The 27,377-nt window shown below is 40.4% G+C and overlaps 1 protein-coding gene across 2 annotated transcripts; it reads left to right on the top strand.

The window, feature by feature from the left end:
• The first annotated feature begins 12,654 nt into the window (after window positions 1–12,654).
• GRXCR2 (glutaredoxin and cysteine rich domain containing 2) lies at window positions 12,655–26,811 on the top strand. Of its 2 annotated transcripts, none has more exons than XM_037063246.1 (3): window positions 12,655–13,047; window positions 18,979–19,206; window positions 24,851–25,431. In XM_037063246.1, exons 1-3 carry the CDS (start codon window positions 12,712–12,714, stop codon window positions 25,031–25,033), a joined length of 747 nt encoding a protein of 248 aa, XP_036919141.1. In that variant the 5' UTR covers window positions 12,655–12,711; the 3' UTR covers window positions 25,034–25,431. The 2 variants fall into 2 exon arrangements, with proteins under 2 accessions (XP_036919141.1, XP_036919139.1); XM_037063244.1 differs by lacking the exon at window positions 24,851–25,431 and adding an exon at window positions 25,519–26,811 and having other exon boundaries at window positions 12,659–13,047.
• Window positions 26,812–27,377: the final 566 nt, after the last annotated feature.

Below are 27,377 nucleotides of genomic sequence, written 5' to 3'. Positions count from 1 at the left end.
CTCATGACTCTCTAAAAATGTTTAATAATTTTCTGCCATAGCAATATTTCAAAGGAAAATGTCAGACTGAAGTTTAAATATATACACATAACATACTTTCCTCTCCACACAGCAATGTATGAGCAAACTAAACGGATATGTTTAATTTATAAGCCCTACTCTGATTAGAAATGATAGATGTGGAAAGATCACTAAAAAATAATGTTCGTACTCAATTTGCAATAATTGCACATTTATGTCATCAACACACATATTTAATATAATCTCCCAAATCTCAAAGTACACATAAAAATAAAGTTCAGTAAATGACATCAGACAGGATAGGATAAAAACTTAACTCTTAAGAAGATTTAGAATATACTAGGGTCTAAATCAAAATGCATAGAAGCAAACCTAGATTCTGTGAATATTCTTGTAAGAGCATTGTTTGCCCCTAATTTTTATTATAAACATTTGAAACATAAAAAATTAGAACAGTATAGTAAACAACTATGAAGAATTAGTAACATTTTCCCATTTCTATTTCATATACGTGCATATATAAACTTTTTCATGATAAGTTGCAGACATCATGATACTTTACTTAAATATTTCAGCATTTATCTCCCACAGAAAGGACATTCTACCCCATAATCACAGCATTATTTTGCCTAAGAAAATTAACAATAATTCTCTGGTTGCAGCTGACACCAACTGTAGAGTCAGGTTTCTCCAGGAACTGACCCAGGTTTGTATATTATGTTTGGTCATATCTCTTTGGGTCTAAAACATTCCTCTCACCCCAGCATTTCTCTCCAGGATACTGACTTTTTGGTGAGACCAGTTGTCTCTCTTGTAGCGTGTCTCACATGGTAGTTTTGTCCATCTATCTTACTGTTTCCTCTTAGGGTCATTTGGCTCATTCTTCTAGCTCCTGTGCTTCCTGGAAACTAAAAGTTAGGTCTAAAGTCTTGATTAGATGAATATTAAACACTTTTGACAAGAAGGTCTCATCAGTGGGGCTGATTATTTGTTCTGTGGTCCCAGTATAACTGTAAGGAGTGCCTGTCATCAGCAAGAATGCCTGGTTTGGACACCCCATCTGTAAATAAGACACAGAATATCAGTTTGTTTTACCATCAGGGACACTATGTCTAATCACTTGGTTAGATGTCCATGAGAGCTTTTAAAAAATAATGAGACCCAAAATGAGATTATAAATGGATTGATTTGGTTACACAAGTCATCTCTACTTCAAATAACTCATTAAAATTTTCTGCAAGTGGGTAGAGTGGTAAGTCAATGATTCTACCTTAAGTTTGATTTAAGTAAGTCATTTCTTTTTGTATTTAAATGATATAAAAATACATTTTAAACAGTAAAATATTATTTTTATTTTTTGAATTCGACCGAAGGACAAATAGCAGAACATTGAAAATTTCATTTTCTCTAGCAAATTGCATAAATTCATCTGGACTTTAAAATGTTAGATATAGTTTATTTAAAAAAGTACTGTGTTTTCTAATATTAAAATCAATACTAGCTCATGGGAAATTTAGAAAAATACATAACAGTATGAAAAAATAAAAATCACTAATTCCCTTCTTAGCAACATTGTTAGCATTTTAATGTATTTACTTTGAGTCTTTTTCTTCTATACAGTTTTACATACGCAGTTCTGAACCACAGGACAAAAAAAAGTTGAGTTACACCTTTCCCCACTTAATTTGTATCATAAGTATTTTTGCATATTATTGCAAACTCTTTGTAAGTCTAAAAACACTACATAATCTTTCACATTATAGAATTTCTACTGTTGAACATTGAAGATACTTTTTCATTTTTTTCTGTTATGAATGTTATGGAGAACACATTTATCTATATAAATATCTTTCTCCATTTAAATTTGTTTCCTTGGGCATTCTCCTAATTGCTCCTGGTTTGGCACTGCCCGATTTGATCAATTTTTGAGCAAATAAACTCTTAAAATTTTTAATATGCCTCTGTCTGTCTTTTAACAGTCCTGGTGTCAGCAGAGGGAGCTGAGGGAGACTTCCATAACCTCCAGGGGCAACTCACAACCAGGAGCAGGTGCCTGGTGAGCCCTTGAGCCCAGGGTTTTCTCCCTGCTTCCGGAGGCTGCGAGTGAGCCCTTCTCAGGTCCCAGGTTCTGCTCTGCGGCTTTTGAGTTATATGAGCTTTGAGCATTTCTTTTTGGAAATGGCCAGAGTTGGACTGGATCCAACTGGGTCCAGGATTGGCTTGCTTCCAACTTCAACGGGACTGGGTCTAGTGTGTGGCCTCAGCTTTTGGGGGCTAGTGTAAGACCCACTGTGACACCCCACTCTCTTCTGAGCCTGCAGACAGGATCCTGGGAAAGCTGGAAGAAAGACGCCAGGGAAGGTTAAGAATTCCTATCAAAGTCAGCTGGCCCAGATCTCTGTGATGCCTGATTGGGAGAGGAAAGTGGAATTTCATGTCCCTTCCCTTCTAAGTTAAGATTAGCAGGAAAAAACATTGGTTATTGATCCTTTCTCTCTCAGGGATAGTGATTGCCTTCTTGTTGGTCTCACTGTGTGTCCTGAGTGCTTTGCTTGACAACTGTCAGGTTGGGGGCCCCCAAAATGTGGCTGGACAGAAATGTGGGTTGCACTCCATTTGCAGGTAGGGTCCTACCGACTATTGCCGGCTCTCGGGGATTGTCTAAGTCTCTTTTTTGGGTCACCTTTGGGAGTCACTTTGGACCTTGGGCAGCCAGCATCTTTCGCACCCTCTTTGGGGATTTTGTGTCTAAAGTGTAGTTGTTCAGTTGTTCAGGATTTTGTGTCTAAAGTGTAGCTGTTAACATTCCAGGAATGTTAACTATTTCTCCCAGTGAAACCTGACAAGACAGTCAAAAGGATTTTTTTTTTAAAGTAGCTCTGGGTCAGAAGTTGGCCAAATGGGAAGCTAATATTCAGAGTCAGATAAGAACTTCTTTTTAAAAACTTCTTCCCTAAACTAAAACAAAACTGTGTGCCTAAAGGGAAAGAAAACATTCTGAAGCCATTATGGGAGATTCACTAAAACATTCCAAAGAAATACAGGTCTAAATCTAAAAGATGGGGATCTTTTTTAAGTTAAATTTATTGGGGTGACAATTGTTAATAAGACATGTTTCAAGTGTACAACTGTAAAATATATCATCTGTGTGTTGCATTGTGTGCTCACCAACTACAGTCTAGTCTCCTTCCTTTACCATGTATTTGACCCCCTTTTGATTTTCATCTTAGCTGAAGCTCTCCCTGATATAAGGAAGCAAATAGGATAATGTAGTTGGATGGCTGGGTTAGCTCTTGATGCCATTCAGGCTGCAATCCAATTCTTTTTTTTTTAAATTTTATTTAATTTTAGAGAGAGGGGACAGGAAGGAGAAAGAGTGGGAGAAAAACATCAATGTGTGGTTGCCTCTCATGTGTCCCCCACAGGGAACCTGGCCTGCAACCCAGGCATGTGCCCTGACTGGGAATCGAACCGGTGACCCTTTGCTTCACAGGCCTGCGCTCAGTCCACTGAGCTACACCAGCCAGGGCGCAATCCAATTCTTTGAAGAATTAAAAACAACTATCATTGTCTTACAAATCAAGTCTTTATAAAAATAGAAGTTTGTCTTTAGAAACAATCCAGAGCTCATCTATTCTTTTTACCAATCCCCAAATCTCTGTTCATCTCAAAAGGCTAGCAAACACTGTAGAACTAGATTTGAGGGCTGGGAGGAGCCCTTTTTAGAGAAACTTTCATCCATTCTCTGTGTCTTTGAGATGTAACCATTCTACCTGCTCTTTTCCAGGGACACAGAGTCATTTCTTGAAATGCAAATTTCAGGAATATAATTCTGATCAGCAAAAAAACAAGAAGTTATTTGGAAATTAGAAGAATTAAAAATCCTAAAAGTCTTTTGCATGAATGATACTAAAAGCTTTAGCTATCTGAACTCATTCCATTCACCAGAAACACACTTGGGATTAAACTGTTCTTTTATAAAGTAGTGAGTTTTGCATTATCATACCTGTCTCTTGGCTAAAATTTAAAAGCAAAAGCTGTAAGATCTCTGCCCCTGTCTGTATGTTTATGTATGTCTAAGTATGTATGCTATAGACATGTGATATTTTCCTACCTCCAGGTGATATTGCCAAAATTAATTTGTAAAGAGCTCTATTTAGTTGGCTTAAAGACAAACAAGCAATTTACATAAATCAAATATACTCTGAGAAATATAGAAGCTAACCGAAATGCTTTTCAAGTTTATGTGATCTAGGATAAATCTTTGGTAAATAAAAGGTAGTTTAAGCTTGTTAGTTTAATTAAAACAGGCATGTGTTTAGAGTTAATAGCATTAAATATAATACTTTTATTCTACCTAGTTTTAATAAAAGTCAAATAAGCTTATCTCTGTTACCGAATTTGTCAGCAAGAAAGATAAATTGAAATGGTGGTCAGCTGTTTAATATCTCATGGAATTTTCATGAGTAATCTAAACATAATTGTTAAGGACAAGGAAATTAAATAGATGAAAGTAAAATTTTATAAATAGACCTTTCAACAAAAATTATGTTTTATAGTGTATCTACTTAAAATAGTATCCAGCCCTGGCTGGTGTGGCTCAGTGCATTGAGTCCTGGCCTGCAAATCAAAGGGTCACTGGTTAGATTCCCAGTCAGGGCGCATGCCTGGGATGTGGGCCAGGTTCCCAGTAGGGGACACATGAGAGGCAACCTCACATTGATGTTTCTCTCCCACTTTTTCTCCCCCCATTCCCTTCTCTTAAAATAAATAAATATAATCTTAAAAAAAGGATAGTTTCCCAAATTTTTTTGGTAACTTGAAAGCTTAAAGTTATACTGAGGTAAGTTAAATAATGGATGGTCATTGACTATCTAGATCATTTGCAAATAAGATAAAATACTGAAATATTAACTATTATACATAGATTTATCTACTTTTGGCTTCCTTTTACAGAGTAACTAAAGATATTTAGGTCTATTAGTAAATGGGTTTTGTGCCACATTAAAATTTTTACTGTGAGGAAGAATATACTTCCAGAAATTATGAGATGTATTTATAAGTTTGCCAATCCCTGCAATGCTAGTGTAATAGGCATTTCCCACTGCTTACTTCTTCACTTTCACTAGAAATAAAGGATTCTAGGGTTAAGAATTGTATTCATATATGTAACTAAAATTCTTTGGAAAGAGCTATATATAAAAAGAATGTAAGCCAGTGGAAAGACTGGTTATTCCAGAATGAGAGAAAAATTTAGGATGAAACCTGGATGGTCATAAAAAACTTTGTAGAAGGTTTCTGGAAAATGAATATTGAAAAAGGAATTTTATGCATGGTCAAGGTGACTTAAATAGGAATGGCTTTATTTAAGTTTTTAAACTATGAGCTTTCATATCAAAAGTACACTGCTACAAAATTAGAATTTGACTTTCTCTCTGTCAAAAGGACAATGTTTTCTTGGAATATTGCTCTGATCTTTTTTTTTTTAACTTTTGTTTTAAAGATTTTATTTATTTATTTATCTTTAGAGGGGAAGGAGAGGGAGAGAAACATCAATGTATGGTTGCCTTTTGTGCGTCCCCTGCTGGGAGTTGGCCTGCAGGGAGCTGGCCTGCAACCCAGGCATGTGCCCTGACTGGGAATAGAACCGTGATCCTCTGGTTCACAGGCCCACGCTCAATCCACTGAGCTACACCAGCCAGGGCTGCTCTGATCTTGATAAGAGACTGTGACAGATTTTATTTTTGTTTTTAACCTTTTGGGTAATGTACTTGGAAAGCAATGATTTCTGTGTGTTGCTAAAGTAATTTCCTGTACTTCACTTTGTCTTTATTACGTCTTTGATAACTTAAGAAAACCCTGTCTTCTCACAAACTTAAAAGAGCTAAGTTTTATTCACAGCTGTGTAACCTTCTGTATTTGCTTTAAAAACTTTTGTTACTTATGTTCAAAACTTTTGACATTTTTGACAACTTCCTCAAATCAAATTCTAAATGTAGCCTTTTTGACCTCAAAGGAAATTTGAGACTTTTAAGGGAGCCCATGGAAAATCTCAAAGGATTTGTTTCTCACCCTGTAAAAAGAAGATGTTAAAATGATTAAGTTTGTTTGGTATGTTAAATTCTGTGGGAAGCATTGCCAAGTAATAAGTGATGATAAAGCTTCTTAGGTTATAGATACGTGGGTATGTTACTAATATAGGTAATCCAGAAAATTCTTAAGTTTCTAAAAAGTTTTCAGTGCTCTCATTGTTCAACTATCATCCTAAGTTAATTTACATCACAGAAATAACTGCATTTCCTTAAATAAACTGTCATCAAATCTTTAACTATGGCCATTTTTAATGGAAATAAAAGGATTTTTTGTCATTTATAGGCTGTTATTTTTTTCTGATTCTTTTGTGAAGGTGTTTCATCTTCAGAGAGATTCATAGAGAACTCTGACAAATACTCTAGAATGTACGTTTCTAATACCTTCAAGATCAAAAAAGGGAATTGGGTGAGAATTTTCAGAACTGTTGGAAAAACTAGTTTCAAGTGGAATGAGAAGTAATAACATGGGATTCAATGAACTGATGAGATGATTGCAAATTTTTTACAACTTTTTTTAAAGCATTGCTAATTCCTTAATTTTCCCCTCATATTGAAGCTATCTATGATTTATAGTAATTTTTTAAAGTATACCTTTGTAAACAGAATTGAAACCTTTACTTTTTCTCCCTACCTGATCCCTCCAGAATTCAGAAACATATTGCATATTTTTATTTTCATGACAATATGGTGAACTGCATGAGTCAATAAGACTTCATTCTCCTTGTAATAGAACACAATTGGAAACACATGTTATATCACCAAAGTTTTGACTGGAATGCCATACTTGGGAATATGCATAAACTCAGCTATGACAGGACAGGACAGTTTTAAGAAATGAAGGTTGGTTTTAATGGAGTTGGTAAAAGCCCCTTGGATAATCAGGCTGCCCCTTTATCTGTAGGAGTCTTGGTAGCTTCAGATCAGTAAAGAAGGCAGATCCAGGGACCTCAGGATACCCTCAAGAAGAGAGGAATTCACCCAAATCTGTGTTCCTGGAGAAGTCTTAGGGTGAGTTCTTGGCTTGGTTTCCTAGTTTGGAGGGGCTTTTAGAAGTCTAATCTAAGATTCCTTATGAAAAGTTCCAGCAAAACAGATTTCAAAGACCCCTATATTGTCAATCACTATTCTTGCTGCATGTATGTAAATAATCAGCCAAGCTTAATGAAACTAGACTTACTTTGCAAACAAATTAGTTTTCCTGTGATTATACTTGATAGAAATGGGCATGATTGTGAGGAAAAAACTGTGTTTCATAGGCAATTATAACACAACCTTGCAGATCTCAGATTCTAGTCCTGTTCATTGCCTTTGGTTTTGTTACATGCCTGTAAATCGAACTGGGTCCTAAATTCTGGTTTCCTCAAACATGTGGCTACAACTCTCCATACTAACGTTTCCAATTTTCTCCCACCCTTCTGATTTGGATTCTCTAAGAACAAAGACTGCCTTGAACCTTCTTGGAAAGGGACCATACCAGGTCCTCCTTACCATCCAGATGATGGCAAGACTTCTTGTGTCCACATTCCCTAATTCAAAGGGGCTCCTCCAGACTCTTGGAGCTGGTGATCTAACACAAAACTTGACTGGAGAGTGTCCTTTCCAGGAGATGGCATTTCGAGGTGGGCAGCTCTCTAAAGATCATGTATTAAGACCTTCATTTCCAGTATTCAAACTTTATTTCTTTTGCTTTTTTGCTATTTGCTTTTTCTCTCTGTGAAATGTGTGAGAAGACAGTGTTCCTTAATCCTGGCAACTGTTGCTGATTCTACTAGGCCCTCGCTGTACAACAGAGGTCCCTTGACTTTCCTGCTATGGTAGTTTTTGATTGGAGAGTTGCTTTAGGTTGCTTATTGGCCAAACAAAGAGTAGTCTGTGTCATAGCAAATTCTGTGTGCTATACTTGGGTCAGTGCTTCTGGTTTTGTAGCAAATACAAAAATTAACAAACAAGCCACTTGGCTAAACAGGTTGATGTGTTGTCAGGCACATTCTTTGATTTATTTGATACCAACTGGTCTGGTTCATGGGGGGCCCTGGCTAAGGAGTATCCTTAAATCTCTTGGCATCAACCTTCTAATAGTTATCTGTTGGGAACCACTCTGCCTGGTTTCAGGAGTTGTAACTACCCTCCATGGCTAAGGATGAGTGAGTGACCTCCGGAATGCAAGACACAAGGGGACAAAGCTTGTCTCTGGTAGCAAACGCTGCCTCAGCTTACTCCCCTGCCCCCAGTGCATGGTCAGCTAGTCAATGACAGGTAAGACTCCTCACAGGGAGGAACAACCTAAGCCAGACACCATCACTTGGGAGGCCATCATGGAAGGACTCGGGGGGCTGTGACAAAGAGGGAGTGATGTACCCTTGTTCCCTGGCTATTCTAATGAATCCTGAGTCCCCACGTCCTCTGGGAGAAGTGCTGCCTTGCTCTAATCCACTTAAGCCTGAAAACCTGTGTAGGGAGGAGGTGCAGCTCCTTGCCTTGCTAGAGTGGGATCTGGAGTAATCTGGCATAAGAAAGAATTCCTAAAAATCCTGTGAAAGAATTCCTAAAAATCCTGTGAAATCCTTTTAAAAGTGCTTTCATTCATATGTTAATGGTCCAAGCAGGAAATGAGTATGTCTCCCAAAGTTTCTGCAACCCCCTTTCCTGACAGACACTGACTCAGACTAAGCCCTCAGATTTCTTTGAAATGTTATCTACTGTTTGATCCTTCCTGCCCTGTATTACAACCCAATAAAAGCCCCTGGAGGAAGGGGCTCCTGGCCTTTTTCCTCTGAGAAACTGGCCACCTCTCCTCCCCAAGCAGATCATGTCTTGGTAGTGCTTACTTTCATACATGGCGGACGGGGGGACTTGAGGGCAAAGTTGCCCCCACAGTAATCACTGAGGTCTCCTGGTATGCTGTGATCTCCCAGAGGTCTTAAATGAAGTTTTTATTTTGCAGCCATCAGCAGTACATCAGAGGGTCTCACTATACTTGGAGAAACAGAAACAAGTTAAATAATGAGTTGAACAGCAAAAACAATTTTTCCATGGACCCGACATCATACTTTATGAGTTTCCCAATGAGAAAAACACACCTTAACTCTGATGGTGATGAAGAATGGCGCTAATAGTAAAATTTGGGTTCATCTCTTACATATGAGAAGATGATCAAAAGGTGGATTATTAAATTTATTAAACAAGGAGGCCATTAAATTGATGTGGCTCTTTTAGGCCAAGGTGATCTATCAAAATCTAAATGTTTCTATTGTGGCAAACCCAAGTCTGGGCCTATAGGTGCCTCATGGTTACAAAAAATCAAAATACTAAGGACAACCAACCACAAGCAGCCAACTAGGCTTTAAACTGTAGCCAATTAGCCATTTCCTTACTTTGCTTCCTGGTTTTCTCTGTAGAAGTCTCTCCCCATGCTCCTGCTAGCAGAGCACGCCTAACCACTTCTGGTTTGGTGCTGCCTAATTTGAATTAATTTTTCCTTAATTGAACTCTTAGAATTGAAAAAAAAATCTTCTTAAGAGAAATTATTAGGTTGAAAGGAATGGATTTTTCATTTATTTTCCCCCTGATTATCCAAGTTAAATAAGCTTATCATAAATAATTAAAATTCAATGAAACTGGGGAAGAAAAAAATGATTCAGAACCTTTCACTCATTGGCAATCAATGTTAATGTTTTGCCATTATTTTTTCTGATTTATGCAGTTATTTTCTTAGTAAGATTCAAGGATCTGAACATTTTTAAGGCTTTTCATAGCACTGCCAAAATCACTTTCAATTTATCATTTTTATTCTCCTTTTGGAAATGTTTGAGGTATCACTATTCTGAAAACACTAACATCTAAAAACTATCGAGTAAGCATGATTCTTTCAAAATTTCTCATGATTTTGATCTGGTTTGCTCAAAATCTGTTGTGAATATAGAACAAGCCCTAAAAAAGTACAGAGCAAATGTTACTTAGAAAATTCATTTGCAGCTTTTGATTTCTTCACTTAAACACTTCTTTTTTCAGGATCCCATTTAATTCAATTGTGTTGATATTTTGAACTTAATTTTAACTTAACCATTTTCAAGGCTGCAGAGGCGTGACTGGGTACACGCATCAATGCATGGGCTCTTTCTCCTCTTTTGGAAGGCTACTGTTGTTAACGGTGTTCGTCTCTTAAATGATTGAAAATGCCTGTTTGACAAATAGCCGTGGAAGTCAGCTCACTGACCCTTCTAGGTTAAGATACGCTGTTGGTCATTTATTCATACCTGTTTCCTGGTCTGAATAGAAGAAAATATTCTCCTCTTTAATGCTTCCCAATGTTTTTCATGGTGTGGCATACATTGAAAACGACAGTACTTGTCCTGTACACTAGAGCAAATGAATGAGGCTGATATGGTCAGAGGTGACTGCTGGGAAGCTGTCTGTTGTAAGCACTGAGGGATCCGTGTGCTGCCCCCTGTAAACCATTCATGGTACATTGGGGTCAGCCCTGCATCCTAGGGAACCTAGGAGAATGTGTTTGAAAAATATGCTGTTTGTGTGTGTGTGTGTGTGTGTGGTTAACCTACTGTATTTCTTATGTTGATTCCATGGCGGGGGAGGCACTTATCACTATGAAACCCCTCCTTAGTAGAAATGTACATATTTTTCTTAACAACTTTCTGATTCTACCTCTTCACTGTTGTCCGCAAAACAGGCTTACCTCCTTTTCCAAAAGTTTTATTTATTCGGTTTCTCTCACCTGGGAGTCATTCTTTCAATGATTCTTACCTGAGTTCTACTATGTACCAGGCACTTTGATAAACACTGAGAACAGAGAACTGGTCAAGGCAGCTTCTGACTCAAAGGTGCTCACAGTTTAGTGGTGGGGACCACCAGAGAGGTAAAGAAAGTAGCAAGCATTTCAGGGTGGGAGGTACAAAGTTCCATGGCTTTCCCCCTGGGGCAGGTGGGAAGGCTTCCCAGAAAGAGTGACGTTTGAGCTGTGACTTTGAGGAGGGGGGGAGTTGGACGTTTCAATTCAGGAAACAGAGTACTGGATAAGAGACAGAAACTGGTGGTTTTGAGAAACAGGTGGGCTTGTCGGTGTGCCTGGCACTCCAATTCTTTGTGGCACCTACAAGAGCAAAGAGGATGAGGTTGGAAAGGGAGGTGGGATTGTTTTTGAGGAGCCTTCCCTGCTGAAAGGCAGGGTTAGGACTTTCTATGCAGGAGACTGACATTCCCAGACTTGTATTTGGGAACATTGTTCTGGTACCAAGGCGGAGAACAGACGTGTGCATGGATAGGACAGTCATTAGAGGACTGCTGCAACTGGAAACAGAAGCAAGGGGTGAGGGCTTGACTTCGGGCCAGGGTGCGGGGCGGATGAGAGAAGGCAGTGGTGGTAGGATTCCTAGGAAGCACTACAGGAGTAGGAGAGAAGTCATTTGGGGCAATGAAGTACATGATGATGTTATTAACAAAGACAGGGTGAAAAGCTTAAGCCCCCTACCCAGCTCTTCACACCCAACCCATCCTCCAGGACCCAAGCCAAGGGCCCTCACCTTTACAAGCCTTCTTCTTCCATCCTTGTCCCCTTAGGGACTGCTTTCTTCCCAGAATAGCCATTCTGGGAGTTGGCGGTGGACACTTTGCTCCCTCAGCTACTTTGTGTGTGCTAGGGCTGTTTCCTAAACCAGACTGTAGGACTGTCATTCTTAAGCCCCATGTGTCATGCTTCTCTGATATCTATCCCAGTGACTGTCTCACAGTGTGGGCATTTACTAGGTGCTGCCTATAATAGGCAGTGGGGTATAGCACTGTGCTTGCAAATGAATCTTTTTTTGTCTTTTAAAAAGAAAGATCTTTATTGAAGTATAATTGGCATGCAATAAACTCCCTATATGATATTGGTATAAAATGGAACTGCTGTGGTTAACACAGGGACTGAAGGCCCAGAAGAGTCCAGGACCTGTAGCTTCCTCTTTTGTAGGATTCCAGGAGACACAGTTTGAACACCAGTGTGTTGGTCATGGGTTTTGGAGTCAGAATGAGTTTGAATCCTTACCCTGTTAAATCCTTAGCTACAATACAGTAGATAAATGGGGAAACTGCTCTGAGCCTCACTTTTCAATCTGTAAATCAGGGTCAGTGATACTTTCAGTGTAGGGTTATTGGGAGGATGAAGTAAGGTAAAGCATGCAAAAATCTCTGGCTCTTAGCAAATGCTTATTAGGTCAGACTTGTTGGTAAGAATAACAAGACATTTGCTGACTGGTTGAGTAACTAGTCCTTACTCAGACTAGTACTTGTTCAGTCTAAATAAACCGACTCGGGTTAAGAAAATTGAGGGTTCGGGTGAAGTTCTGGATGAGTTTGGGATGCAGAAGGGACCTAATTTTGTCTCATGCTCACTGCACTTCATCAACCCACAACGGCCTGCCTTTGCATGCGGGTCTATCAATATTTAACGTGTGGGTATCAGTTGTGGTAAACTGAGCACGTTCCGGCAGCAACTTGAATTAATTATATGCAGGAGGAGGGAAAATAAAGTGCCTTTTTCTCAGAGCTCCAGGTTGCACTGGCTACACTGGAGCCTGGAAACCCCAGAGGGAAATTTCTGCTGATGGAGGACCCTGAGAAGAAGCTGAACCAGAAGAGTGACGGCAAACCCCGGAAAGTACGATTTAAGATCTCCTCCTCCTACAGTGGCCGAGTATTGAAGCAGGTCTTTGAGGATGGGCAGGAATTAGAATCTCCAAAGGAGGAATATCCTCACAGTTTTCTCCAAGAGTCCCTTGAACCAATGGATGGTGTTTACGGGTCTGGGGAAGCCCCCAAACCCCGACCATATTCCCCCAAGCTGACTGCTCAAAGGATCAGCGTGTTTAGAGAGGGCAATGCCTACACTCTGGCGGGCAGCCAGCCTTTCTTCAACGATTACAAGGCAAATGACCATAAGGTTGGTATTGTGGGTGGTGTATAATCTTTAAAGACTAAAGTGCATTTAGAGAAACACCTGAACGTTTCAATTTTGTATTATGCTCATGCTCTGGTACCCACGAGGGCTGTAGGTGCACCACATGGAAGTTGCTCTTAGAGTAATATTTCTGGGAAAAAAATAACGTGCTTGTTGACCACTTACTGGAAAGTGCAATAAGCATAGATAGTGTTCAAATTCCATCCAGGGTGAAAAATTGTCACTGGGTCTTTGGTGGGGTTATCTCAGTAAGTAAATTAAAGAGCGGTGCAGTGGTTTTCAGGTCACTGGCTGCCATTTTAGAAAATTACGTAGCAATGGGTTGACTTATTTCCAAAAGAGCTAAGCTTTTGAAGGTGCTCATTTTACCCCAGGCAATTATTCCCCTTGTGGTTAATCCATGTCTTCCCCCCACCTCCAATCTCTCACTTGCTGCCTGCTTTAAAAAATGTCTGTCAGTTTATTTGTTTTGCCTTTGCATTGCTCATTAGCATGAACACTGGGTAGGTGGAGTCCTGGGAACAGGTGGTGAAAAGCAAATCACTCAGAGGAAATGTTAGATAGGAAAGAAGTTGGAGCCATGAGTTCATTTGAAATATGTATTTTATTTGTGAATTTTAATTATCCTCTCCAGTACCATGAATAATCAAAAGTCCATACATGATTTTTTTTAAGTTAGAAGAGCCTGGAAAAGTAGTCAATGACTTCCAAAATCTAATAGGAAATGTGTCTATATTCTCTGCTAGTGGGGCTGTGCATCTGTTGGTTTTTTTTTTTTAAGATTAGCTACAATTATGTAACATACCAGGTTACTCATGAATAGCACACCAGGATTTGTACTCATCTTTAAAGTGTGAAATTGTGGCAATTACTCTGTAGTCATTTTTAAATTTTTTAAATTTAATTCTTGTTCAAGTATAGTTTCCTGTTTTATATTCCCTGCCCTGTCCCCCCACCCAGTGCTCCCCACCTCCCTCCCATTTCCGCTCCCCACCTTAATTATTGTCCATGTGTCCTTTATACTTATTCATGTGAGTCCCTCCCCTTTTCCCCTATGATTCTCTCCCCTCTCCTTGTAGTCATTTTTATTGGTAGTTTCCTAAGGCAACAAATAACACATTTATAGCAGACAAATGTATTGGTCTTTCTAGCATTGATAAAAGTATAATTATGGGCATGTCCACATTTATCAAAGATAATGTCAGTTTTTTGGTATTAAAGGGGGCTGGAAGGAACAGCCCCTTGCTTTACTGGAGCAGCTTATGCATTGCAAAGCACTCTCACATACTGTCTCTTTGGGTCTTCACCACGGACTTGCGGAGAAAGGCCAAATATGACCATTCCCATTTTGCAGATGAGGAACACTGAGTGCCAAGTTGTTAAGGGACTCATCCAATATTACAGGGTCATTGGTGCAGAGTCAGAATAAGATCCCAGGTCTTGTGATGCTCCATCCTTTTTGCCCTGTGGAATATTCCTTTTTAGAGAATAAAATTACTACTAATAATGTTGATGATAATAGTAATAGTTACCATTTACTGAGTGCTTTTTATGTCCTAGGTACTTAGTTGTCTTGTTCTTACAGTATCTCTTTTGACCTAAATCTTATTTGTAGATTTAGAATTTACAAAGTTGTAGTTTATACAATACCTTGTACAAGGCTACAGTAGATAATACAGAACTGCTTGACCTTCATCAGCAAATATGTCAAACTTGACATTCATGTAAAGGTATGATTAGGCATGGATTTATGCAACCAGAAAACTGAGTCTTCATGGCAGCATGGCACAGTTGATTGAAACACTAGACTCTAGAGGCCACGTTCAGGGTTAGATTCCTGCCTGGCCCAGTTATCCTTGATTTCTTTGTTGTCTGATCTAATGCCACATCCCAATCCAGCCAGCCTCTAGATATGAGAATGGCCGGGATGGATTCAAGTACCTGCACCCACTGAAACAGGCCACCAATGTGGTATTCATGAAAAATAAAGAAATGAGAACTGGGAAGTCATGATTTTTCAATAGTGAATCCAACTGTAAAATAACCCCTAGTAAATATTGGCTATGAGGCAACACAATTGGCTATAAGCACAATTGAAAGTATAGACTTTGACCTTGAATAGGAATCTGCATATCTAGGCTTATAGCAGCTTTACTGACAATTGCCTAAAGGTGAAAACAACCCAATTGTCCATCAGTAGATGAATGGACAAACACAATGTTGTATATACAGACAATGGAACACTATTCAGTCTTAAAAGGGAAGACAATTTTGACAAATGTTGCAACATGGATGAAATCTGAAGGCATTATGCTAAGTGAAATAAGTCACAAAAGGACAACTGTGTAATTTCGCTTACGTGAGTAGTCAGATGAGAGAGAGACAGAACGTAGAAGGGTGGTTGCCAGGGGCTGGGGGAGAGTAGAAGGGGGCGTTACTGTTTAGTGGTCCAGAGTTGCAGTTTGGGAATAAGAAAAAGTTCTGGAGATCGACGATGGTGATAATTATTCAATGATGTGGAAGTACTTAATGCCAGTGAACTATACACTTGGAAATGGTTAAAATGGTAAATTTTATGTTATGTATATTTACATTAAAAATAATATATATATATTTTATTTTTTAAACTTTATTGTTGATACTATTATAGATGTCCACATATCCCCCCATGCTGTTGCCCATCTCTATCCATCCCCCACCTCGCCTTCTCTCTGGCCATCACCACCTTGTTGTCTGTGTCCATGGATCACACATGTATGTTCTTTGGTTCATCCTTTCACCTTCTTCCATCCTCCCCTAAGCTCTCTCCCCTCTGAGAGCTGTCAGTCTGTTCCATGTGTCCATGCCTCAGTGAGATCATATGCTATTTGTTTTTCTCTGACTAGTTTATTTCATTAAAAATAATATATATACATATTTTAAAATAAGGGCTCTGATGTCAGTTAAATCTGGGCTCTGTCCATTCCACCCAGTTACCCCCGTATGAGCTTGCGCGGCCACTTAACCTTGCTGAGCTTCCACGTCACAATCTGTCATGTGAGGGTAATAAAGTACCTGCTAACAAAGTTATTGTGGTGGTGAAGAAGAGGAACCACATGAGAGGCACTCAGCAGTGTGCCTGGCACCTTGCACATGCTCAGAAAGTATCCCCTACCATTGTGAAAACAACCAGGTTCTTATGAAAGAAATATTTTTTTTTATGAAAGAAATATTGAGTCTTTTAAAAATGTTATGTGATGGATAGAGAAAGTGGTTATAAACAATCAAATATTTTAAGGGATTAGGACTGACTGAAGTTTATAAGTTTTCTGAAAAATGGAAGGGAAAGGAAGAGAGTAACATTTACTGAACAGCCACTTTATACCAAATATGTAAATTTACCTTTACAATACTTCTATGAGAAAGAATTTTACAAATTGGAAAAAGAAAAATTCATATGGGTTCAGAAACTTGCAAACCTCACAGAACTGACAATTAACATTTGAATAAAACTTGAGCTCTGGTCTGCCTGCCTCCAAAGCCCACTGAGTTTCTAGTACCCACTAAGGTGTTCCTGCTTTAAGTCAGAGCGGTGGAAGGGTGTCATGGTGACTGGAGAGCAATGTTGGCACGTTGCCACTGACATCAGGGCATTTATGAAGCTCAATCCATAGGTTACCATTCTGGGCATTATGGAAGGAAACAGAAAATTCCTGGCTCCATCCTGGCCCTCTATAATGTAAGAGAGGGTGTCCCTCACAGGCATAGCCTGTAACCAGATAAGGTGAAGTTTAGTTACACCTAGAGAGTTTCCTTAGACACAAGGAAGAACTTGGCTGTCAGGGTGACTGAAACTTAAACACATCAGAAGGGTGATTTGGGACCATCCATCTTTGGAATACATTAAAAATAAATTTACTGTACTCTCCTGGCATCTCAGATACCGAAAGGTAGAAGGCTGAACAAGATGACTGCAGACTTTTTAAAGTTTATTGACAGTTTTGACTTGAAAAAAAGAAACCAGCTATAGAGACAATAAAAAAAAAAGCTCCCTAGTAACTGAACCTCTTCAGCTGTGAGAGTGGAAATGGAACCTTCCAAAAATGCCACCATCTTTATCTTCTGCTGTTCAGAAACTGATAGTCCAGAGTGTGAAACAGGAACCCAGCGTTCATCAGACTATAGGAAATGGAAGCTGCCACACGATCCCTAGAAGAGAGGGAGGGACAACAGGGCCAGGTAGGAAGCTTGTGGCTTCATAAATAATTGTTGAAACTCCATGGATGTTTCAAGGAAAGGGACCTGAATATCGCAGTCCCACTCCAGCCAGGTTGAGACTGCTTACATGTAGGGTCTAATTAAATTGGTTGACATGAGTCTGTAAAACCAGGGCAGAATATTTCATGTGAAAGCATTTGGTTGTGTAGCCCAACTGGGTGTGCCCCAACTACTAAAAGAGCAGTTTTTAGTAATAATAGCAGTAACAATGCCTACCCTTTGCATGGTATTTTCAGCTTTTGCAAACCCAGCTTTATATATTCTTCATAGCACCTCCACACCTGGAAGATGATAGAATGAGTCACAGGGGTGAAAGTCAAAATGTTTAATTGCTTCATTGCCCCAGAAGCCAGCTGTGTTGGGGCAGGTCCTAACATCTGAGGCCCTGAGTCTTAACTTTTACATCACTGGTTTTTGGGATGTTGGAGGCTCCCTAAAGAGAGGCTGGGGGACCAGGAGAGCACCCAGGAGTCTCAGGACAGCACCTGTTTACCACCCAGTATAGAGGTATTTCTATGTTTTAATAATTAGTTTGTGGTAGTTAATGCATATGAGATAGATGGCAGCCCATTTACAAGTGAGCAAACTGAGGTTCTGAGAAGTCAAATGGCTCTCCTATGTCTCATCATTGGTGAGCAGGAGAATTGGGATCCCACATTGTTTTTCTGCCAGCTCTCCTAGCTCTGGGAAGGGATGTGCCTTCTTAGTTGAGTAATCCCTGGATACTGACTCCCAGGCTTCTCTACTGCACTGTGGTGGTATCCAAGTTATTCCTCAGCAAAAGATTAAGGAACTCAGAGAAATCCATGCAAGGGCACGTAAGCTACACGACGATGCTATCGAAGTATATCTATGGACATGAAATTTTCATAGGTGAATAACAAAAACAAGTTGCAAGTTAATAATATATATTAACAAAATATATGATATATATTTGTGTATAAACAAATGTAATGATCTTATATTGGAGGGAGTGCTTGCAGATAGTTTAATGTGGGTGCTAAGAATATGGACTTTAGAGTGAGACAGAACTGGGTTTGAATTCCAGCTACAGATTCTGAGTAACTTTGTAACCTTGAGAGGCACTTAACCCCACTGAGACCCGGTCTCTCCATCTGTAGATTGTGGGAACTGTAGTATCTACCTCGTGGGGATGTTCAGGGGAGAAGCAAGGTAATGCTTGTAAAATGCTTAACATAATGCCTGAGACAATAATAGTAATAACAACTCAATAAATTGTATCCAGTATTGCTATTATTTATACATAGAAAAAATCTGGACTGATACTTATTTTAAGAAGAGCATTCCTTTCCATTTATTAAACACTCATTGTGCCTGGCCCTGCATCAGATGCTGTGGGATGTGGTTGAAATATGCACATGGACTCTGCCCTGCAGAGTCTCATACTCTAGTTGTGTGACCAGTTCAGCTTTGCTCGGTTAGCATCAGCAGGAGGAGGGAGAAGGCTGTCATGGTTTTCAGAGGAAGTGTACAAATGGGGAACTAATGGTAGCATTGTGGTGAGATGGCATCACAAGGGCTGGAGAGCAGGAGTTCCTCCTCTCTCTTTTCCTGGGATGGAGAGTAGGTTCTGCAGGCCGGTATTTATTGGGTGATTGTTGGTGGAGATTCTGTGCTCATTCTGCATTTCTCTAGTCCCCACCTATTATAGATTTTGGAAAGATAATCATCTACACGAATAACCTGAAAATCATTCGAACCCCCATGGACAAGAGAGACTTCATGAGGAAAATTCTTCAGAAGGAAGGAGAGGTTGAGGAAGAGTCTCTGATGAGCAAAGAAGAAATCTATGGAAACAGCAACCAGAACGATGGGCCTCTGGCAGAGACAGAAAGCGCATTCCCCCTCAACCAGTGCCCACAGGTGCGTCCGAGTGGTGCACTGTCCCACTTGGAGCGGCCCTGCTGCAGTGGTCTCCAAGTTGTCTTGGTTGTGTACTACTTACGTAAAAACCTTCAAATATGACTACTTACCATGTCTAAATATTCAAGATGTTATGCTTTTATTATATTTTAATGGTATACTGTTAGTAATCATAGTTGTAAGTCCATATTTCAAACACTACTAATTTTAATTTTTAAATGACTTCTTTGAGATCTAATTAGGTATCTATTGTTTTCACTTTGCAGTGTGGCTTAGAAATGGAAACATCTTGCTCTAGAGATGGAAAAAATAGCTCTGTCCTTTTCTTAAGGGTTTGCTGGTGCTTCTAGTGTTGGTGTTATCCTCAATCCACAGTTTCTTTTAAGAAATCCAATAAAGTTGTGAGTCTTTAGATTTTGTAGAGATGAGTTTAGTTAAACTAAACAGTATCATTTGTAAATCCACGAGACCAGGCACAAGTAAACTGCAAAATGTTGCAGATGCTGAAAGTGAGTGAATGAGCCAGGACACCATTGTCACTTTGCATGAAGTGGGGTCGCTTTACATAATGCTTTTTTAAAAAAGATTTTATTCATTTATTTTTTTCAGAGAGAGGGGAAGGGAGGGAGAAAGAGAGTAGAGAAACATTGGTTGCCTTTCATGTGCCCCCACCTGGGGACCTGGCCCACACCCAGGGCATGTGCCCTGAATGGAACTGAACCAACCACCTTTTTGTTTGCAGGCTGGTACTCAATCCACTGAGCTGCACCAGCCAAGGTACATCATGCTTATTCCAAGGTCCCCTGGGTACATTTTTCTAGTGACTGCCAGTCTTAGTGAAGGTGCCAGTGTCAACTAGTTTATTAAAATTTTGTGTAGCAATTTCTTTTGGAAGTATTATTAAAGCTTAATTTCTTGCTTTCTTTAGATAAAAATATAAACAGTTCAAATGTTTTTCTCTGCACACACTCTACCCCTTGGAAACCATTGCTCAGACACGCTCGGATGAGAGGAAGACTGATAATATTTGTTAGTTCACAGTATGACATTGGGGGTGGGAAAAGCAATTGTGATAAAATTAAACTAAGAGAGTAAAAGCTTAGATAGCAGCAGAAGTGATTTTTTTCTCTTTAGATTCCATCTTTTGGGACTTGAAGCTTTCTGTGGGGCACACTGTCACCTTCCATTTTTTTCATGTGACAACAGGGGCCAAGGGCTTTCTTGCACTAGAGTGATGTCCTCACCCTGGGAGTGTTCAGGGGACAGGGACAAGAGGGTCATGACCAGACTCCCACTAAAGGCTCTTGTTAAAAGTTCTGCTCACAGCCACTCATGTCTCCTTCTCACCGGATCTCATGCTTGATAAGATATTTTTGAAATGCAAATCTGTGTCATTCCTTCATCTTCTTTCTTCCCACAAAAATCTTTCACTGGCCTCTCTTCACTTGGGCTAAAACCAAAACACAATTATTCTCCAAAACACTATGTAGCCTGGCTGCTCTTGACTTCTTCAGCCTCAACCCTTACACATCTCTCCTCAGTCTCTCAGCCCCAGGAGCACTGCCCGTGTAGCTGCCCCTCATGTGTTCTTGGCTTTTTCTCACCAGAGGCAACTTCCTTGTGCCTGGAATGTTCTTCAGATTTGGTGCTGCCTGTCCTTCAGCCCCTGAGGTCTCCATAGAGGTGTCATTTCCTCGGAGGGGTCTCCCCTATCTTCCACAAGGATAAAATTCCCAAGGAGAGACCCCTCAGGGTATCCCACACCACTCCTCACAGTCGCAGTCTTATATTTATTTGTGCAATTATTTGGTTATGTTTGTTCTCACCGTGTAAGATTTAGTCTCCGTGAGGGCAGGGGCCATGTTTACGTTGGGCATACGACAGTAGTTTCATTGCCTCCCAAACCAGATCCTGGCATGTAATAGGTATTCAGTAAATACTAAATGTTTGTGGAAAGAATGTTGGAGTTTGGGACCCAAGTGCTAGCTGGTCAGAATGGTTCTGCCCCTGCCTGCCCTAGACAGCACTAGGCGGAATGCAGAGCAGCAGTCGGCAGACAACACCGTCATGCAAGTGCTCCCTCCCCACATTAATGTTCATTCACTTGGTCCCTTTTCTCACCATGTTATAACTGGCAGGAATATTGATTTTCAGAAGAGAGCCAGAAATGCTAAAGTACAGATCACATAGCAGCCCTGAATGGAAAAGCAACAACTGGCCTGATAGGACAATCACCTTTAAATTCCATTTGGAGAGAGCCCTGTTTTTCAGCTGTAGTGTCATAAACCAGGGTAGGGGTGTGCAGCAGAAAATTGCTGTGAAAGGTGATACTTCACTTGCCTGCCCTTTAGATTCTGTTTTGAATTGCTATTTGTTTGCCCACTCCCTCATGCAGTAAATGTCCAGGCAATCTTATTCTGGAAAAGAGGGTCAAAGAACACCAAGGAGCCCCTTCTGACCAGGAGGCTCTCTGCTGTGTTATGTGGGACAGGGCAGTGGCAGGGACCTTGATGAAAAGGAGGGGTGAGGCTGAAAGCCAGGCCATACTTAGACTCTGTGACAACTATAGAAGAAAAGGAGAGGGAGAGCAGAATTGAGCCACCATGAAACATGGAAGGGGCAAGACCTGCCCCTGTGTTCAGTGGATTTGAGACCATATATCACCTGGGCTCCTTTACGCTTTATGTGCTCTTGTTTTTGAAATAATAGCAATAAAAAATAAACACCAGTAATGAAAGCTACCATCTGTTGAGGGCCCACAGTAGCCAGGTATCATGCCTGATGCTTTCCATGCCATAGTCTGTATCATGCTGGCAAAGACTCTGTGAGGTGGATATTACCAGTGGTCTCCTTCTGTGGCTGGGGAAACTAAGGTCAGGAAAGTTAAGTAACTTGCCAAATGTCACCAGAGCTAGTAGTCAGACTCAGGTCCACCTGACTGCCCATCTCATGGTGGTGACCACTTTGCTAAGCGGCCTCCAAATTTGTGCTGGTTACCATCTTCAGGGCTACTCAAGGCTTTGGGTCTCCAATGAAAGCTGAGGCTGCTCGTCTTGGGCATGAAGGCAGTAGGAGGTGGTTTGTGGAGGTTTATTGGCTCTAGAACCTAAGCTATGCTGTACAGCTATGTTCTAAGTCCTGTTCCTGAATAGTTTCTGAGAAGAATTTAGAACATAATGAGAATGGAAGACTGATGCTTATATCCTGCATGCCTTGTGTAGAGTATAGGCTCAGTGCATACTTGATTTAATGAATCATTAAATAATTAAATAAGCATGTTAAGGGTGAGTGGTTGGAGAAGGGTGGTAATCCAAGGTAAGAATAGAAACTCCAGTGAAATCTCCAACAACACATCAGGTAAAATTTTATTAATGATCTGGTTTTATTCTCTATAGCAGGCTTACCAGGTCATTTTATTAATCTTTCAATATCTGACCTAACATTCTATACAAACTAATTTTCAAATCACATGTGTAGCATTATGTTATGATTCTTCTGTATTTTCTTTGACAACATCAACTTGTAGCATTAAAATCTTACGGGGATCAAGTTTAAAGTGTAGATTTGGCAGATAAATGGTCTGTGGCAGTTTGCTTTAAGAACATTTTGGCAAATGCATTTTTCTTGAATACTTTAAGAGAAGAAAACAAATTCCTCCATTGTTAATATATGAAAGCATGACAACAATCAATAAAATATTAACAAAAGGGTGCAGAGACAGGGTTTAGGTTTTTGTCGGTTGGATAATCACTTCCATTCCCTAAATCTAGAATGAATAAAATTTAACACTGTTTTAAGCACTGTACAGCACAATGGAGCTATTTTCAGAACTAATGCCTCCCTTTTCAGAGATTATTTTTATTATGAGGTTATAAAAGAAAGCCGTGTTAGCTGGGTTGAGCCACCCAGTGGATTCTAGCTGTGTTGGTATTTCCTAGAATTTAAGAATAGAAAGTGTTCTCTAGACATCATTGCTTTCTTTGTTTATTCTTTTGGCAAATATGTGAAATATTTTCCTGGCACCGCACTGGATATCCAGGGAGTGATGTGAGATGGGCCAGCTCCAAGAACTCCCTTGTCTAGTTAACAGGAGCTTTTGGTAGTGCCAGAGACTGCCCTGAAGGGGCAGTACAGGCGGGTGTGACTCCTGGTCCAGGCCTGTGGGTGGGCAAGGCTCCCGAACATTTGAAAACTGGAGGACTTGGCTGGGTGGTGGGGAGGGAAAGGTCCCTGGAGCCCAGCTGGAGGGAGAGCTAAGAGCCTGAGGAAAGATGTTACTAAACATTAAAGCAGCTGAGGGGACCAGGTTTTGATCTGAAGTTTATCTGGACAGCACGTGTTTATTAAAAGGTTTCTTGAATGGCAATCACAGCTGTAGGCCACTTAATAAGATGGGTGTCAGTGGGGAGAACCGCCCACAGAACCAGAGGCAGGCTGAGTTCCTGCCAGAGTCAGTAGGTGTCCAGACCAGGACTGTGGCTGTGGGGTGGGAAAAAGGGATGGATTTGAAGATGAAATAGGGAAGACCTGGTGCTTGATCCACTTGGTATAGAGTTGGTAGCACTCCTTATTTCTTGAAAGGTTATAGGTCTCTGCATGGTCTCTACACAGTAGTGTGAAGATGGCCAATTTTTGTGAGATGACTTAGGGGAGAGCATGACAGTGATGGGGCATTTTTCAGAAGGTGAGAGTAGAGGACTGGAGATGTATTAGCAAGGCTTCAAAGTGAACTAACTCTTATGTGGAACCCCTAATATGCCAGATAATATGATATTTTCATATACTCTCCCATCTATTATTGCAGCTACTCAGAGGTAAGCCTCATTACTCTCATTTCACAGGTAAAGAAATGGAGATTTACAGAGGTGAAGGGAACTGCCCAAGGTGCGGAATTGATGTCAGAGGCAGGCCTCCATCATCTTTGGGCCTCATCACAGTTCTCAAAGAGAACAAAGATAAAGTATTGCAAGAATTCAGGGCTAAGCTCCCACACGTTGTAGCATTGACTCATTCATCCACTTGGTCTCTCAGTCACACAAAACAATCTTTCTTGAGCATCTACTTTGGACAACTACAATGAGGGGCTGTGTGTGAAATCGCAGGAGCATAAACTGTGGTGCTTGCCTGCCTGGGAGCAGAACCTGCCTCTTTTTCTGCCACACTGCATGACAACTGGCAAATAATGGAACTTCTCAGGGTCTCATTTTCCCGTCTGTAGCATAGGAATCCTTCTATTATCTCATGGGATGTTGTGAGCAGTAGATGAGTTGATATATGAAAGAAAGCTCTTAGAACAGTACCTGGCACCTACTAGGCAGGCTACAAATGTCCACTCTTGATATTTGTCAATGAGAAAAGCTAAGTCTTTGCTCTCATGGTGACAAGGGCGATGAAAAATGTCAAGTTGCAAATTCAAGGCATGGTAGCAGAGGATGGTCTCTGAGAGGTGTCCACCAGGGAAATCCACTTTGATAAAATTGTGATTATTCTGAGCCTCTGGCCAGTTCCCTCTTTGGCATCTGTGGGAAACATTTTCCTCTTATTTTTGCCATAGCCTTTGCAGCAGCCCAGTGCTCTTTTGACCTGCATGCAATCAATGAACTTGACCTGCTGTTGTAACTAAACCCTGACCCATCTCTTGCAGGAAGGGGAGCTTCCAGATGACAACTGTTTTCACTGCCGAGGGTCAGGCAGTGCCACCTGCTCTCTGTGCCATGGCAGCAAGTTCTCGATGCTGGCCAACAGATTTAAGGAGTCCTACCGGGCCCTGCGCTGCCCTGCTTGCAATGAGAATGGCCTGCAGCCTTGCCAGATTTGCAATCAATAGCCTGGGGCTTTGTATGTCTGCTTTTATCACATCCTCTCTAGAGTTATTTCTAATAAACTGGCCCCCACCCTTCTTCTCCCAGCAAGAAAGCCACAGCAGCTCTGATCTCTTCCACTCCTGGCAAAACAAACAAACAAACAACACTTGACACCTCAGAGGCTGGTAACATCTCCATGTGGGTCTAAGGGGCAGAGGCATTTTTGAATTATTGGAGTCAGCTTTGAAACTGGTTCTAAAATTATCCTTCCAGGAACACGTGCCTGTATCTTCCTTGACTTAGCTCAGTGTTCTCCTTGTGCTAGCAGACAGATAAACGTCAGCTTCAGGCAGCAGGCTGAAGTAGTTTTATGGTTGGGAGTTATTTTGCAAACTTAGATCGTGAGACAGGGATAAAAAAACAAACCAGATTTCTGATGAACCAAATTCTTGTTGCTTATAATGCACTTCAAATTGTCATTGGTCAAACTGAATTTTTAATTAAGCAGAAGAAGGAAGGGATGCTCAACGCCCAACTGCACTGGCAGGCTTCAAAAACAGAACAGCAACTAAGTGCTGCTCTGTGTGGAAGACAGGCCTGCTGAAGAGGCCTTTCCTGCAAAGTCTCCAGCCCCTCCTGTGTGATGTGCATGGGTAATATTCATGCAGATGACAGCAAGCCTCCTTCCTAGGACAAGATAAGACATTTCTTTGTGCCTCTAAACTATCGAGATATAAGCCAAGTCAAAGCTTTCTATGATAAATTTGGTGCTTATGTACTTGTGTACAATATGACTTCTTCTAGTCCTGAATTATTACCAAATAAATAAATCTACTTTGAGGGTAAGCCAGAGCCACAGTCTCCTCATAAAAGATTGGGTATTTTCTAGGTAGCCACTGGAAACCTCTAAAAGAAAAAACAACCAAGGCTGATTTCTAGCAATTATCTCTCTGCTGTCTCTGACTACCCATACTAAGGACAATTCTGTCCTCTCAACGTTGATTGTAAAACTAGAAAACTGCTTTTGTTAATGAACTTTGTAACTCTAACACCCACTCTCCCTGAGAATAAAACTGTAAAATTTGTTATCCATTGAGATACATTGCTTTTCTGTGATAATTACTTGGATTTTCAGAACTCAATTTTCTCAAGATTTGTTTGTTATAGGATAATATCCAGCTCTTAAAATAACTCACAGTGGAATGTTTTTCAGGGAATATAAATACTTCTAATAAAAATATTAAAATATTCTCCAAAGCCATGATAATGCTGCTTCTCCTTGCTTAGCCAGACAATACAACTGCTACCGACTCTCTTTGCTTCTGTATTTAACTGTTTGCTGACTCTGTTTCTGTTTTCTCACAGCTGTTGACTCTTAAATCTTTCCAGAATATCAGAGGCAGGAAGAGTATTGAGAGACTTTAAGTGTATTTTTCTGCCTTTTGGTGGGAACATTGGACAACCAGTACTTCTGGACCCCTGCCACGAGACACGCAGGACGACTCTGCCCAGTGTCTGATGTGCAGCGAGACCCAGACGGGAGCCGCCCCTGCTCTCTCATGGGACTTCCAGTTTTGATGGAGAAGACAGAAGTGCAAATACATAATTATGATATAGTGGGACAAGGTCTGGGATGGGGGAATTACAAGGAGCGTTACAAGCACATAGAAGGGACACCTAACATAGCCTGAGTGGGGGTAGAAGAGGAAGAGATGTAGCAATGCTTTGTTTCCTCCCCCTGTGCCCCTAAGAGCCTTTAATATGTTTCATCCCATAATAAATATATTCACAAGTGATTACATTTATTTATTCAGTCAATGATTATTTATGTAGCACTGGGGCTATATCGGTAGCAAAAAGCTTTCCCCCAACAGAGCTTACATTTTGATGGGGAGAAATATTGAACATACAAGGTCTGTCCAGAAGGTAATCTGAAAAATAGAGACATTTATTGAAGAAGATACAAGATATAAGAAATGTACATACTGAGAGAAGGAAAACTAAAAATATGTAATACAGATGAAATATATTTAAATATGATAAAACTATATGTGAAGTGTATAATATGTTAGAGAAGGATAAATGCTGTGATGAAAAATAAAGCAATAAAGGGGTTGGGAGTTGGGAGTAGTTCAGATTTTAAATTAGTTTTCAAGGAGGCATCATTGAGGAGGTGTCCTTTCAATACAGGTCCAAAGGAGATGAGGGAGCCAGTTGTGAAAGCGTCTGGGGTGAGATTGTCTCAGGCAGAGAACACAGTGGATGCTGGACCCTTAGCAGGGAGAGCCTGGCATTTTTGAAGAGAAGGAAGAAGTCAGTGTGGCTGGGAATGAGGTCAGAAAGAAGGTGCTTATGTGTTTGGGGGAG

This window comes from Sturnira hondurensis, unplaced genomic scaffold (assembly GCF_014824575.4).
Source record: "Sturnira hondurensis isolate 20B ecotype Veracruz unplaced genomic scaffold, ASM1482457v3 Scaffold0001120, whole genome shotgun sequence".
NCBI classification, from domain to species: domain Eukaryota; kingdom Metazoa; phylum Chordata; class Mammalia; order Chiroptera; family Phyllostomidae; genus Sturnira; species Sturnira hondurensis.
This window is presented reverse-complemented; position numbering and strand designations above follow the sequence as displayed.